Here is a 15,548-nt window from a genome sequence, read left to right on the forward strand (position 1 = left end):
ATGGGCTGCTGCTCAGCAAAAGTCTGTTCTAAGCAAACCCATCTTCAGCACTGCTCACACTGCAATCAAATTGTTCTGCTGTGAATTAGTACTTCCCCGGTTTTCAGAGTAAAAAAAAAAACAACCAAAAAAACCACATTTAAATGAAATATAACAAAACAAACTAATGGACAATACCCGACATTTTGAAGTAGAGACACTGAATCTGTGCAAGTTCCTCAAATAGGGCAGATCGTTTAACCTGAGACACTTGGCTACAGACAGTTACCTGGTTTTGTAGATGAGCTATTTTTATCTTAATGGCAGCTAATAGTACAGACATCCAGTAAATGACCCCGGTATGTTAAAAACAATGTCACAGCAAATGAAAATAATTCAAACTACCCCATTTAATGATTGTACAGGTCTCATAAAATGAAAGCACATTAAATAAGCAGAAAAGATCAATACGACCAAGAGGCACCCGCATATTGATCAAGGAACAAAATAGAAGAGAACTATGCCTGATGCTTTGCCCTAATTCGCTGCTGCTGCTCACGCAGCAGAATTCATCCCCATGAGTCCCTTACACCCCAACCCTGCAACTATACAAACTGCCACTCTTTCTCATTCTTCTCCCATCCTGTGAATTTTTAAAATAGCATTAATACTTATATGAGACATACTACACTTCTACTGTTTTATGAAATTAAGATGTAATTATAAATTCAAAAAAGTAACAATAGGTGCTCGGTGGATGGATGAAGAATGGAATCATAAGTCAGCTTCTGACAGACAGGGGATATTTTGTGCTGAAATAAAAGCTAATGAAGAATTACATAAGAGTTTAAAAAATACATTACAAGGAAAATTACAATAAAAATTAGAGGTGTTAAAAACAAAACAAAAGTTATTTAACATACTATGCACACAAAAGACTTCCAGCTCAAAGATGGAAATGGTTGGAAGGCTTAAGAAGTCTTCAGAACTTAAGATGGAAAAAATTCTACGAAAGAAGACAAAGATGAAACCATTCTTTTTCAAGCCAAAGCTGCTCTGCCATTGATTCTATCTTATTAGTTACTAAGGGTTTGATTGGTTTTAGAATTTACTTGATTTTTTCCTTAAAGTTATTAAAAGGCCTACAGAACTCAATAGTGTTAATAAGTTTAAGCTTTATCAGACTTGTAATCTTACATTAAAAAAAAAAAAGATAGTTTATTACCTTTTATTAAACTCTTTCCACTTGTAGTTGCAGAAATTAAGTGACAAAGGGTGGTAAAAGGATCCTGCAAGCTTTGTTAGCAAAACAGCTGTGTTCAATGCTTGTCTCAGAGTCTATGCAAAATTCATTACTTAATTTTCTCATTCCCATTTAGAAAAAGTATTTAAAACCATAACATAAACCACAGCAATCTCAATCCACAACACACAGGTTACCCCATACCTATGTGCGATGTTAAAAGAATGCTATGACAATAAAGATAAAGCAAAAATTAATTGGCAAAAATTATTTTCAGGAGTATTGATTAGAATTATGATTGCCTCTTTTACTTGTTATGTCCCACATCATTAGTCAGAAACTATTCTGTCAAAGGCAAATGCTAAACTGACCCAGGTTATGAGTCATTGCATTTACCCCTCCTGAGTCGTGCCATAAGGTCAGCTTTCTCCCGCTCCACTGGAATTTACCGAGTGTTCAGAGACCTCTAAGGGAGAAGGGAAGCAGTAATGATTCAGACACTCACTTGTATGTTATATGACCATACTACAGATTTTAAGAAAGGGAAGATACTGAGATCTGGCACCAGACCCAGGTATCTTGTGATGCAGTTTCACATCGATTTGTGCTAACTATCTGAACTTGTGGCTCCCTCCCTCCCTCCCTCCCCATCTCTCAGCCACATTGTCTCCTCCCCTCCTCCGCATCCGCACAACGGTCCTGCTGAACGGGACCCCAAGGGCCAGCAGCCAGGTCAGAGCCTTGGGCCAGTCCCTTGGGTCAGAGCCTTGGGTCAGCTGGACTAGATGATCTCCAGAGGTCCCTTCCAACCCCAACCATTCTGTGATTCTGTCAGCCCCTTGGGTCAGTCCCTCACTCCTCCGGACTTACGTGCACCAGCACCTACACAAGGAACAAGTACTCGTGCATGGCAGAGATGCAAGGAGAAAAATAATCACAGGAGAACAATGTATATCAGTTAACCAGACACAGAAGCCAATCTTTAATCCACTGTGTTTGTGAAGCTCCACAATAAAGCAATAATTTACAGAACCCTGTAAAGTTTTGGTTCATACTGGCATCAACTTTCTACCATCTTATTCAGCAATTACTATATTTGCTCTATTTATTCTACTATATTTATTTCCATTTACTCAGTAACTAATTAACACATGCACAGAACATATAAATAAGCGAATACATAAATTAGTACTGGCAAAATCACTCAAAAATTTCAAAGCTGAAATGCAAATTCTGAAGAGAATGGAGTTGAGCAAAGTAACCAACTTAAGAAGACAAAGGGGCTGAGAGAGCTGGGTCACTTTAACTTGGAGAAGAGGAGACTGAGGAGTGACCTTATTAATGTTTATAAATATGTAAAGGGTGAGTGTCACGAGAATGGAGCCAGGCTCTTCTTGGTGACAACCAATGATAGGACAAGGGGCAATGGGCACAAACTGGAACACAGGAGGTTCCACTTAAATATGAGAAGAAACAACTTCTCAGTGAGGGTGACAGAGCACTGGAAAAGGCTGCTCAGGTAGGTTGTGGAGTCTCCTTCTCTGGAGACATTCAAACCTGCCTGGACACATTCCTGTGTAACCTCATCTGGGTGTTCCTGCTCCGGCAGGGGGATTGGACTGGATGATCTTTTGAGGTCCCTTCCAATCCCTGACATTCTGTGGTTCTGTGATTACTTGGTATTGAAACAAATACCTTCAGTAAATTCCATGTGGAAAAAGTAAAGAAGCTTTTTGAGGGCAATTAGACAAATCCAGATTATTCACATAATACTTACAATCAGTCTTTTTCAAGTGTTCAAACACTGCCCTTCACAAAAGTAGCTTAAGTGGCTCCCCAGTATATTCATAGTAATTTATATATCTAATTCATCTATTTTCTCATGTTTTGGGAAAAGGAGAAGGCTAATGCTATACAGTCTTACAGGCCAGTGAAGAGCAGAAGTCCGTGAGCGCTGGAGCATTCCCAGTGTGCGGAGCGACGATGCAGGGCTGGCTCTGCGGCGGGCAAGCCCCGTTCTCACCAGTCTGTCCCAGTCCCACACTGGGCTCTGTGGATGGACTCACCCTGGTGGGCTTGAAGGTTATTAAACGATTCACATGCACAGGTCTCATCAGGGTTAGGCCTCCTATGTATGTCTAACTGCTCCTAAGAAACTATTGAATACATGTATATTGATCCAAAGTATTGATTCAGTACATATTAACACGCTAGTCGAAGAGTAAAAACGAAATCCAGCACCGCCCCCTTCCCCAGCAACTTGTTGGGTTATTTTTAAATTTTACATGCATAGCTTTATTTCAAACTCAGGTTTCTCCGAGCAGATAAAACCCTTTACTAATCAGTAAGGGCTATGTTTGGTAAATGTGAACGTTACAGACAAGTATTCTGGCAAAATAATCTTCTTAAATTATATAAAAATATATCATTCAACAAAGAGGATTCCCTTCCCTGCTCTAATTACATGTAACCAACACAGGTGACATCTTTTTCACTCCGGTATTTTATTATGGGGGTGGGAGGGAAGAGAGAGAGAGAGACTGCTACAGAGACTGGATTGGGAGTAACACTTCTGGCTGTGAGGGCAAGTGGAAAGGCAAGAGCACAACAAATATGAGGATGCAGCAGAAAGGATGATGACCAGGTAAACAGCAAGCACCATCACCGAGAAACTGAACGAAAAGTTCAAAAATTACAGTACATGCTAATTATGGGATAATTTTAATGAACTTGCAAAGACAGTATTTCAGACTAATTTAACCCAGGAAAACGACATGTAATCTCTCTGAAATAAAATAAGCTATACAGATGGAAGTCTAGTACTGTGGGTTTTACCTCTGGGAGTTGCAGCCTGCAAGATTCTATTCTTTCATTACAAATCTGTTGTGTGGGGGGCGGAGGAGGAGTAACTGTGTTACAAGGATAAAAAGAATAGCACAATTGTTGTAAGAACATCTAGTTTTCTCTATGTATTTCTATCCATCACAATCCATCTCCAACTTCACATCTATTTTTCCTCACTACCTTGCCCTATACTGTGTCAGTAAAGAATATTTTAATGCTGCAGGGAAGCACTCTGTAAAGAGAAGCCCCCAAACAGGACATCACAAATTCATTAGCAATGGTCATTAAACAGTTTTCGTTTTAAGAGAATACAGAAAAACAAAGCAAGCTGATCAAGCTCCGTCAGAAGGACTGGCAGGAATAGCAGCTGCGCTCCAGCTCAGATTGGACTCGTGTTGGCAGAGCTGTGAAATAAAGCCTGCAACATATTGTGCCTTTATCAATCCTGCTTCCCCAATAAAAGACATCCAAGGAATTTAATGCTTATGTTTTGCCTTTCATGGGCTACTTTACTTAGGAGGGTTTGTATATAGCTAAATTTATACAAGTCCAAGTTGCATTTATTTAGATATGCCGCTCCTTCCAACGGTGCCATCCAACACATACACTAATATAGCCTCATTCATCTGAGCATCTCAAAGTGCTTCATAAACACCAATTCAGCAGATGCCATGAATCTCAGAAACATCCCTGCTTGAAAATTTTCTGCTATCTGACTTTGTTACAATCACATGCTTTATTATAAAGTAGAAAAGGTCAGTTCAAGGGGAAAAGTCTAATTTAAGCTATACATTTAACAGCATTTTGTATGTATAATTTTTTTTTCACAATTATGCAAGAGTCAAGTTCCTCCCTTGCCAAGAAAAAAGCCCTAAAAATTAAATATAAAGACTCCTTTTTCTTACAAGTCAAATTAAGTAAATTTGTATGAGATGTCTACCAAAAACCTAAAATTCAGACAAATACAGAGATATATGTTAAGACATAGATGTGAAAAAATCCATTTTCTTTTCAAATAAATGTGAAAGTGAGCACTTGGGATCATATTATATAGAAATTTATGAACAGTTGTACATTGGTTAAATAAAAATATTATTGCCTTATTTCACCGACCCTCTCATTTTTGGGCATAGAACACAAAAGAGGAAAGAGAAAACTAAATAAAGGACAGTAGGAAGATATTGAAGTACACAAATATGGTATTGTTCTTTGTGTTCCCGTATAGAAAGTACAAAAGTAGGTCACTTGTTATGTATTAGAACACAGTGACATAAACCAGCTTCTTCTCTTTAGACTACCTTGAGGGGGGGAATCTTTTTGACTACAAGATTACATAATACGTGGTGCAACTACCTCAACCTGCTTTAAATAAGTAACACTTGAGAATTTGTGAATCTGATGAGCCAAAACTTTCACAGCTCAGACTTTCAGGTCTGAAACTGGGGCTAGAAACAGAAGCTCAAGCCTGGAAACTTCAGGAGTTCAATGACTTGTTATTTTCTGAGCAAGAATTCAGAGAACTTCCCTAGGAATGGGATCACTGCACTCGTGTCTTCTCAAGTGGGATCATTTATCCAGGGAAACTGAGCAGCACAACTATTCTCCTTCTACATGTATGTATATCAGTCTATTTTTCCATCTGCTATCTTTCTGCATCAACCTCATAACCCTGATTTCTGTGCTGCTATAGCACAGTAGACAATTACTTTATAAATAAAGCTTCAGATCAAAAAGACATATGAAGAAAGTCTCATTCACCACCATTCACGGGGGGGTGAAAGGGCTGCAGCATAACATTCCAAGACAGAACTGCCTTTTCTTTGTGCTCTGCTTGTATCTATGCAAGCTGCCAATTTATTTAATCCATCCACAAATGAAGGGAAGAAGGATTTGTCCAAGTAGAAATACAGTTATAATAAACACAAAGTAGAAACTGTAAGATATCTTTGCCTATTGAACTCCCTTCGAGACTAAAAATAAACTTCTCCAGACTTAAAAATGCTCTAATTGGTTCCAAATCCAGCCTGATATGTTCAGCCTGAGAACCAGATCAATCTACACAAAACTCAATGCATAACTATTGTAACTGGAATGGAAGTGTGGTGCAGCAGTGTAACAGAAACTTTAAATACATATACAGAAAACCCTACCATCCATAGATCTGATTTATTCAAAGGTTTTACACTCACCAATATGAGAACTATCTGTAATACTTAGCATTTTACTAGAAAGCTGACATTGTGCTTAAGATTTCACCACAGATAGATGTGTTTGCTTTGGTACTATATCTATAGTACCAAAGTACAAGTAGCTATTTTGTATATCACAATGGCAGAATTATAATTTCATCTCTTATATTACCATGCTAAACGATGAAAGCATCAGCTTAAGGCAGACAGCAGAGAATTCATTCTAATAATTATGGGTGTTAGTGCAACAATTCACATTTTTTGATGCCTCAAAGATCATATCTAGATTAGGAGAGTGTGACTTCAACACCATTTCTTCGCTCATGCCTATTTGAACATGAGATCAAGTAATAAAAGTCTAAAAAGAACTAGAGAAAAATATAATTTGTTCAGTTAATTTTAAACCAATGCACAACTACACAGAATGATTTACACTCAGAGGTTTTCCTCTTCAAGTGTGAATAAAGTGGCCTTCTGTAGGAAAACATAAAGGACAGTCTACAAATCAAACAAGTTCATATTTCATAAATAATGAAAGATAAATTTTCTGTGAGTTTCATGCATTGGTAATTTTTTCAAATCATTGCAATTGGTGCAATTGGCTTCGAGTAATGGAAATTTCCTCCTTGCTGCTATTTTTGCCATTCCAAAGGTGAGGGGCAGACTTGTATATTTCATTATTATTACGGGAGAATTACTTAAGACTACTTATAGGATATTCCATTAAAAATCTTGTCTTGGATTTGCAGTATTTGAGTCTATCCAAAATCTAGTTTTCACAGTAATTATTCCTCGAGTCTTTAAAGCTATCAATATTTACACAGCCATTCATGCTCATCTTCTAAACAGTTAAGGAAAGGAAAGCACCACATTCAGATGCAACTGCTACAGTGCTTTCTCGTGATATTTAAAAAATCGTATTGATGCATGAAGCCTGAAAGTGAAATCCTTTCCCCTACTGCTTTTCATTCATCATGCAAGGTTGTAGTTTGTGAAATTGCTCAAAAATTACAGACTATATTTCTTCGATTACTTTTAGTAGATGGCACTTGCCTACAGTTCCTCTTCAGATCTCACAGCATTTTTGGCTACTGTTTTAAGCATTATTATAAAGGGAAGTTCAACACTGAGTAACTTATCCAGGTAACAAGTTTACATTTAAACCAAAGTTAAAACCCAAGTCCTGTGAACAGCATTATAACAGAAGCATAATTCTTTTTCTCTTAACTCAAACTGCCGTGGGATTTTGTCCAATGCTTCCTCCATTCCCAGCCCATTAATTAATTTTTCCCTGAGTTTTTTTTTCTTTTGACTTACTTCTGCCCATGAGTACAACCAACTTCACTGGAGAGTTATGAAGTCTTCCAAAGTGAGGGAAGGTGAAGAAAAGAACTTCCTTACACCTTCAACTACATATCTCTATTTTTTTAAGAGGTGGTTTGATTGCACAAATGAAAATCTCATATCATGAGAGCCCCTCTTTATTTGAAATTAATTTTTCAGATTAAAAATGTAAGAGAAAACATGAAAACATACTATCCTTTCATTTGTACAAAAATCTAAATTTCAGCAGGGATTGATCCTAGTACTGTAAATAGATCTGTGTTTGTCTTTGCTCCTTCCCAACCCCCACACATATCATGATCCTTCTTCTGATATATTTAAGCAGAAGTAATGCCAAAAGAAAAACTTTGTTAATTGGAAATTGGAATTGGGGAGGGGAGGAATAAACTCTATTGTGAAATAAAATCAGGGTCAAAATGTCCATTCAAACCATGGCTTGAACTGATTTTTCCATTGCCATTGCAGCAGACCCATCCTTGGTGAAAAGCTCGTTTTGGAAAGCCTCTGGGCTGAGGGCACATTATGTCAAATTCAGCATTCTTGGTATCTTTTTGGAAGTAAGATGCCACTTTGGAGAAAGCATGATTGGGTATTTTAGCAAACTGTAGAAGGGAAGTGGGTTTTGGTTCTTTTTTCTGGTTCATTACATTAAGTTGGGTAATGGTAGACATTTATCAGCCAGCAAGAACTGTGAAAATGAAAATGAGCAGAGCTGTGATGCAGCTCCGTGCTGTCCATCTCCTGCACACGGACCAGAACTATTAAGGGGTTCAGCTTTTCACCCCCCTCCAGCACCAGCTAGAACAGCCCGTTTGCCTGTGCCTTCTGCTGCACTCATGGGTGCTCAGCCCTTCCCCCAGTTCAGACAGGGGCTCTCTTGACCTCAAAACTGCTCTACTATCCTCCTCCCACATGCGACACCTCTGCAGAGACTGCATCTGGCGATAAGGTCCTTAAAGAAACATTTACATTAGAGTTCACCAATTTAAAAAGTGTCAGCACCAAAAATTCTACCATTCCCAAAACCTGCTGAAGAATCCAAAATGATCAGCATCTATTCCAAAATGCTATGAGCAGAATTACTTGCAGATGTTTTAATTCTTTGAATGGAATAGTCTTTTCTTTGTTAATATTTGGTTGACAGTAGGATACCTACCTTCTTGTCTGAGCTTGCTTTTTCTTTCTCTAAATATATAATGAAATTTCCCTTAATGAAATCATACTGCAGTGTTAAACACATAAGTCACCAGAAAACAATTTTCATGAGCAAAAGATTTATTCATTGATTCTTGGATGCTGGAAGACCAGGATCAAGACTTCCACAAATCAATTAGAAGCATGAAACAAACAGTTTACTGTTTGTAATTATTTGTAATGTCAACTCTGACAGAAAAATCTGAAGGACGTATGCTAATTCCTGTTAAGTGGGCACTTAAGAGATGTAATAAAGCAATCAAAGCAAGACAATTCACTGCTGTCATAGAACAACTTTGGAACTCTGTTCCAAAGTGTGCAAAGACATTAAAGCTTTTGTCACAATTAAAGACCATAAGAGGAAAAAAACTGTTAGACATCAATTTCTCAGGCTACAGTTGCTACAAAGGCCACAGCATCAGACCAACTGATTAAATGACATCTGTTTCTACAGAAACAATTATAGCGTTTCTGTTGCCAGAAAGAGTGCCATTCACACCACTTCTAGAGAATTAAAGTCAATTTTACAACTAAGATTGAGTTCTTTACATGCAGTCATACAAAATACAAATATGGTCTACGTATCATAGTTATAGGAGTTATAGCATAACTCCTTTGTCCGCACTGTTCAGCCAAGCAGGATGGGCTGAGGGTGAGCACTGCCTGTCAGTGGCAGCAACGACATGAGTTTTAACCAAGTTGAGCAAGCACGGATTTCTTCAAGAGCAACCCAGAGCGCCTGGTTCCAGCTGTGCCAGCACCCGAGTCCTCATGCTGGGCCAAGGGTCTGGGGCAGTGCTGAGAGGACCTCGGGAGCTGGACACAGTCCGCACTTGCAGCAGCCCTATGTTTACCAGAAAAATTGAAGAGCAAAGAGCTGGGTACTGCAATTAAAACTATTTGGATACTACTTTGTCCTCCCAGAAGCAGCGTAACAGGATTTCCTCATTAAAAGTTCAAATATCAAATACCAAAGCAAATAACTAACTTACTAACTCTGTAGGAAACCAAGAGCCAGCAGGCAGAAGAAAAAAAGAAATAGATTTTTCTGTCCAGAGGGTAAAGTAATAGCTGCGCCGCTGCTCTCCTGAGCCTCAAAGAACAGGGTGGCCCAACCTGCGACCTGCTCACAGCGTCAGGCTGCTTTGATATCCAGCAAGCACTTGCTAGATAATAGCAATCAATGGAGATTACAAGCTGTACATTAATCTGGGAATGTGGAATATTTGCCAAAAGAGAAACCAGCATCTTGCATTATTTTGCAGGTGCTAGAATTTTTTAAAAATCATAAATAAAAGCCCAGGCTATAAAATTCAGATAAATTCAGATTTATTTCTAACTACTACTATTATTCCACCATGTCAGTAACCAATAATACTATCCCAGAGTAGAATACTGCTGCCAATTTTACAAGCAAGCAATAAAAATAGTTTTTTGCCAGAATTAAAACTGCATTTCTTTCCATTTATTTATTCATCCGACAGATGCATTTGCCAAGATGCTGCACAAGAACAGAATATTAAATTTTATCAGCTGGATGTGTTTCTAAAAAGAATCTAAAAAATTTAAAAGATTAGTGATTTGGTGAATTTGTTCAGCATCTATGACTTGCAGCTCTCAGCGATCTTAAAACATACTTTGAAAACATAGATGCTTTCAGGCAAGAGCAGAAAGAGAAAACAAACTTTGCATCGTAATCACAGATTTAAACAAAGATTTAAAATTACAGATTAGCGATTTTATGTGGACTCTCTACAGTCCACAGTTCCCTCTGCAGCTGCTGGTCTACGAAATTTTTGGGATCGATCCCATTTCCATTCTCATTTCTTTGTGTTGCGGATGTGCAAATCTACTCAGGGCTATTCTGTGCCCAGCTGATGACAGGATGCTAACCGGCAGATTGCCATACGTGGCAGCCGTACCCAAAGGAATCCTATTGTGGCACTAAAGTGAAGAGGTAGTGATATTGCTGAAAAGCTTTTTAAAAAAAACCCAAAACTTAAAGTAATGGTTACAAGTCAAGCTCTTAGCAGCTTGCTACTAAAGCAACCATGAAATTCAACATTCAGCATCCTCTGTCTACTTATAGCAAAAGATCATTAAGAAAACGAGCAAAGCCTTATTTATAATTCTGAAGAGCAGCTCAGTCACCCTTGCAGCAATTCTCACAACTTCCCTGTCCTCGCATCTGACTTCTTCAGTTCTCATCAAAAATTAATCCTACCAGCTCCACATCTGGCCCATCCTAAATAGACATATCTTTTCTTCTTTCTGCCATGTCACACTTGCACATAGATAATACGTTATACTGGGAAGGATAAGAGAAGGAGAAATGCACCAAAACATGAGGCACCTAATATATAAGCATAAAGTTTTCCAGCATGGCACAATCCAAAGTAGCATACATAAAACACTTTATCCAGTTTGTTCTATTCATAATATTGATTTGTAGAACTGTTAGATCCTATATGATTATGGGTTTTGTTTAGCAAATATCTTCACACTTAATTTAACCTCCTTGCAAACGTTAGAAGCAACAGCTCCTGGATGTCAAAATCCAAATGAAATGTTCTCCAAATGTGGTTCTACATTTTTGTCCTGTGCTTAATAATCTTCTGTGCATGCCGCAAGGCCTGTTTCCTTAGAGATGGGGGGGTTGTTTAATTTTGAAAAGCTGGACAATGAAGTAGAGAGTTCTATAGTGTTTCATCAATATATTTTTTAAATCTCATTAATTATTTGCACGTTCTTTGGGTTTGTTTTGCTTCCTCCCTTCCAATGCCGTTGAGGCCTTAAAGCAATCCAGACAGAAGTCAGGTTAGTGCAAGAAATAATTTATATTCTGGCTTTGCCAATACATGACTTTACAAAAAAAAAATCAATGTCCTGAGAGAAAGATTTAGATACATTAACTATTTTTCCGCTCAAACTTCAATTTGCTTATTATTACTCCAAAGCATAGCCTTGGCTTAACTTTCTTTGTCAAGTCTAGTTAGACATAAAAAAAAAAAAATCTGTGCTTAAAGACCTGAAAAGAGAATAAATGTGGAAAATTTATACACTCCCTGCATTTTTTTAAAAGAGAAATTAGTCTTGTATTATAGAGACTGGACAGATTCATTAAATACAGATGGACCTTCCAGATCCACCTTAGGCTTCTAGCATGTAGCCAAATTGTTTTCCTGCAGAACAGAATGATGCGAAGAGAAACTACGAAGCAGATCCAAGATGTGCAGGTATTGTGGTCACAGACATTGCACAGGCAGCTAAAATCCTTAGCTGAAGTGTTAACCCCCATTATCTCTAACTCTCCATGTAAAATTGTGCTAGATTAAGAGTACTGAATACAAAGTAAAGTTTCTGTGATTAATATCAACCCTTATTGCTCCAAAGCACACAGTAATAGCTGCTTTGCCTACAGGCTTCAAGATTACTGAGAGCGGTTTTTTATACTCTCACAAAATGTATTAAGTACTTGCTATTATCATAGGCTGTAATATTCATCAAGGTCTGCATTTAACTGACATCCAAAGAGCCATACAGTCCTTACATATAGATGTACCGAAACACCCCTAGAAAATTCTCCTTGAGGTACTCTACCCTAGACCAAGGTACGTATTGTGATAATCCTGGCTTAAAGATTTTTGGAGTGGGAGTGTTAAACAGGGTATTATCACGAACTCAATAAACAGGTAGATGACTAGAATTTTTTGATGGTAGTGAACAAAATAAGTTTCTGAAGAATAAATGAAAAATCTGTAGGGGAAAAAAAAATGTTACCCTGGGGGAGAACAGGAAGATCTGGCTGAGTTTTTCTTTCTCGTGTGAGAGCAGGACAGTAGGTATCACAACGTAAAACAACTTTAAAGTAAAACATTTCCAAACTAACCAGTGGCAGGCTCAAAGGAGTAACCACTTTCAAAGGGCAAGCTCTCCCTTCCATTCTTTTCTCACACGAAAACTAATTTGCTTGATTAGTAAGAGAAATAATGTTCTCCACATTCAGTTGTCTCTCAGGGGAAGCCATTTCTCACTGGGCACTGTATCTACTGTGGAAAGAACAAGGGCTAGAAAAGACCTTTATTGTATCAGAACTGCAATTTCTCCTTTAGAAAGCCAGCGTGGTAACAGGCAGAGTCAGTAAGTAATAACTCACGCGGTTTTCCGGTTGATGGGTTGTAGCAGTTGCTATGTCTTCCACATTTCCTCCAGGAGCTCCTAACCGTAGGTATCAATTTGCAGACTTGCCAGCCTACCCAGTAATATTGAAGCTTCTCACTTTGAAAGGTACTGGAAATAATGCAAATAACATTTTTCCTCTTTTCCACTCCAAATACACTTTACAGCTCCTATTGCTACAACTCATTCCACCTATACGTTTTAATTTCTTAAGTAAATCATCAGTGAAGTCTGCTGAAGAATATGGCAAGTTTTTTCTCCATAAACACCTATTTGCTTATCATTCATTGGTGTAACAAAAATGTCTCCACCAACCACTTTCATTTTCTTGAGATTTTATTAGTAAAATAAAACCTAGGCTTCAAGCTAATGACTGTAAAGCCACTTCCAGGCATCGACACATACAAAGCAAATCAGTATTCTCTTCCTCAGACATCCCACTGACGCTTGCTCTCAGCCTTCCCCAAAAAACAGCAAATGAAAGCATTTTTCTAACAAGCTCTGGTTTGCTTTAGTACTACAATAAGTGATTTCAAAGACAGCAATTATGTAGTGAGGTTAAAAATACTTTAGGAGACAGAAAAAACCTCAAACTATGGTTTAGGCAAAAAATCCATGACATTTGAAAGCTTCATAGATAAAATTAGTTCTTCATATGTATGCATTTTAAACACAGTTTAGATACTTATTTTGGACTCTAGAACTAGAGTATGTATGTTTTTAAAACAAAAAATGAGCAAGTATTCAATAATCAATAATCCCAAAGAATAAACTATATTACAGATACAAATGATGGAAACCAGCACACACAAACAACAGAGGAGGGAAGAAAGAAAATAAACTGAATATGACACCAACACAAATATGAATTTAAATTAACATACACATCAATCATATTCTTTTTAGCAGAGGAAATGGTGAATCCAGCACACTGGACTGGCTTAGTTCAGTTTCCTTACTATTATGCATTTATCATTATAGCTTATTACTTTTAAACTTCTCTCACAGATCTTTTTATGGCACTACATAAAGAGATCTTCTATCAGTTTCCTTAAACAACCTCGTAAAAATAATTACTCAAGGGCTAAGGTGGCAAAGAGAGGATGAAAGAGTACTTTACCACTAAAAAAAAAAAACCAGACAAGAAAACACATGGTACTTCATTTAATTTTTCAGATTCTGGTAACTTAATGTGAGGAATATCACCACTATCAGACTGATGTGAATGTCTTCTTATGTTTGAACTGAACACGGGGGCCTGACAGATGGTTTTAACTACTTAGAGCAGTCGTTAACAACTCAGGAGTGAATCTAACTACTGCCCATAGACTTTATGTTATTGTCTGAAGAAGGCAAAATATGCTCCTGTCACCGTAGCTATATGGAAATATGCAGAGTTACTGTGTATGGTCACTGAACTTTGATTCTAAAGGCAGTAAGCCTGCTGGATCCTTTTCACACACTTTATATAGCGCTTCCAAACCAAATGAGCCAAGGGGGTAACTGAATAATAGAATCAAAGAGTGGTTTGGGCTGGAAGGGACCGTCAAAGCTCATCTAGTCCAACCCCCTGCAATGAGCAGGGACATGTTCAACCAGATCAGGTTGCTCAGAGCCCCGTCCAGCCTGGCCTGGGATGTCTCCAGAGATGGGGCACCTACCATGTCTCTGGGCAACCTGGGCCACTGTTTCACCACCCTCATTATAAAATATTTCTTCCTCTTGTCTAGCCTGAATCTCCCCTCTTTTAGTTTAAAACCATCACCCCTTGTCCTACTGCAAGAGGCCCGGCTAAAAATCTCTGTCCCCATCTTTCTCATAGGCCCCTTTTAAGTACTGAAAGGCCACAATAAGGTCTCCCTGGTGCCTCCTCTTCCCCTGGCTGAACAACCCCAACTCTCTCAGTCTGTCCCCACAGCTGTTCCAGCCCTCTGATCATTTTTGTGGCCTCTTCCAAATGAGGCTTCAATGTATAAACTCAACCCTTACACTGTGAGCGATCTTAACAAAACAAAAAGGACACAGTTTATGTTGCGATATCTATTCACTTTGTGTTTGCTCTTTACTCACAGGGCAATTAAGATCATAAGACTTTTGTTTCTTAATTTCAAGTAGAAGAATACTCACTACCAGGCACAGCACATGAATTCCTTGTTCTAATCAAGAAAAACTCATGTTGCCTTCCTGTTTTTTAAAATGACTAGAAATAAAGTCTCTCCAAGGTCTCTGTTGAATCAACAACTCTAAAGGAAATCTTCCTGGTTTCTTGTTTTGTTTAACATTCACAATTCGACTGCATCGGGAGGTTGCACGGGGGTAGCCGGTGCAGCTCCTGCTGCTGCCCATCCCGTGTACTCTGCCAGACACAGTGCCCACAGCGCCGAGTATACAGAACCAGATCCTGACGTTTAAACGCTACACGTTAAGTTCAGCCGCCTGTGAATCCAATTCAGTGTTCTAAGCCAGCCAGAAAGCTAACTAAACATTTCTGTCGGTGTCGCTCTGCTGTGTACCCAGCACAGCACCATCACGAGCAAGGCCCTGGAGATGCCAGGCGACGCAGCAACCCCAGCAGC

At 38.4% G+C, this 15,548-nt stretch overlaps 1 protein-coding gene across 2 annotated transcripts in view; it reads right to left on the bottom strand.

Annotated features, from left to right (window-relative positions):
* Positions 1-3,034: 3,034 nt before the first annotated feature.
* Positions 3,035-15,548, bottom strand: part of LOC308039213 (conserved oligomeric Golgi complex subunit 5-like) — a 55,370-nt gene continuing 42,856 nt past the window's right edge. Inside the window, exon 7 of one of the 2 annotated variants that reach the window (XM_080342339.1) lies at positions 3,035-3,297. In XM_080342339.1, the coding sequence (XP_080198465.1) occupies positions 3,242-3,297 (56 nt within the window). In that variant the 3' untranslated portion in view covers positions 3,035-3,241. Of the gene's footprint in view, positions 3,298-12,754; positions 13,084-15,548 lie in introns of those variants that run through there. The other variant, XM_080342340.1, reaches the window with a different exon arrangement.

Source organism: Nesoenas mayeri, assembly GCF_963082525.1.
Source record: "Nesoenas mayeri genome assembly, chromosome: 1".
Taxonomy (NCBI): Eukaryota; Metazoa; Chordata; class Aves; order Columbiformes; family Columbidae; genus Nesoenas; species Nesoenas mayeri.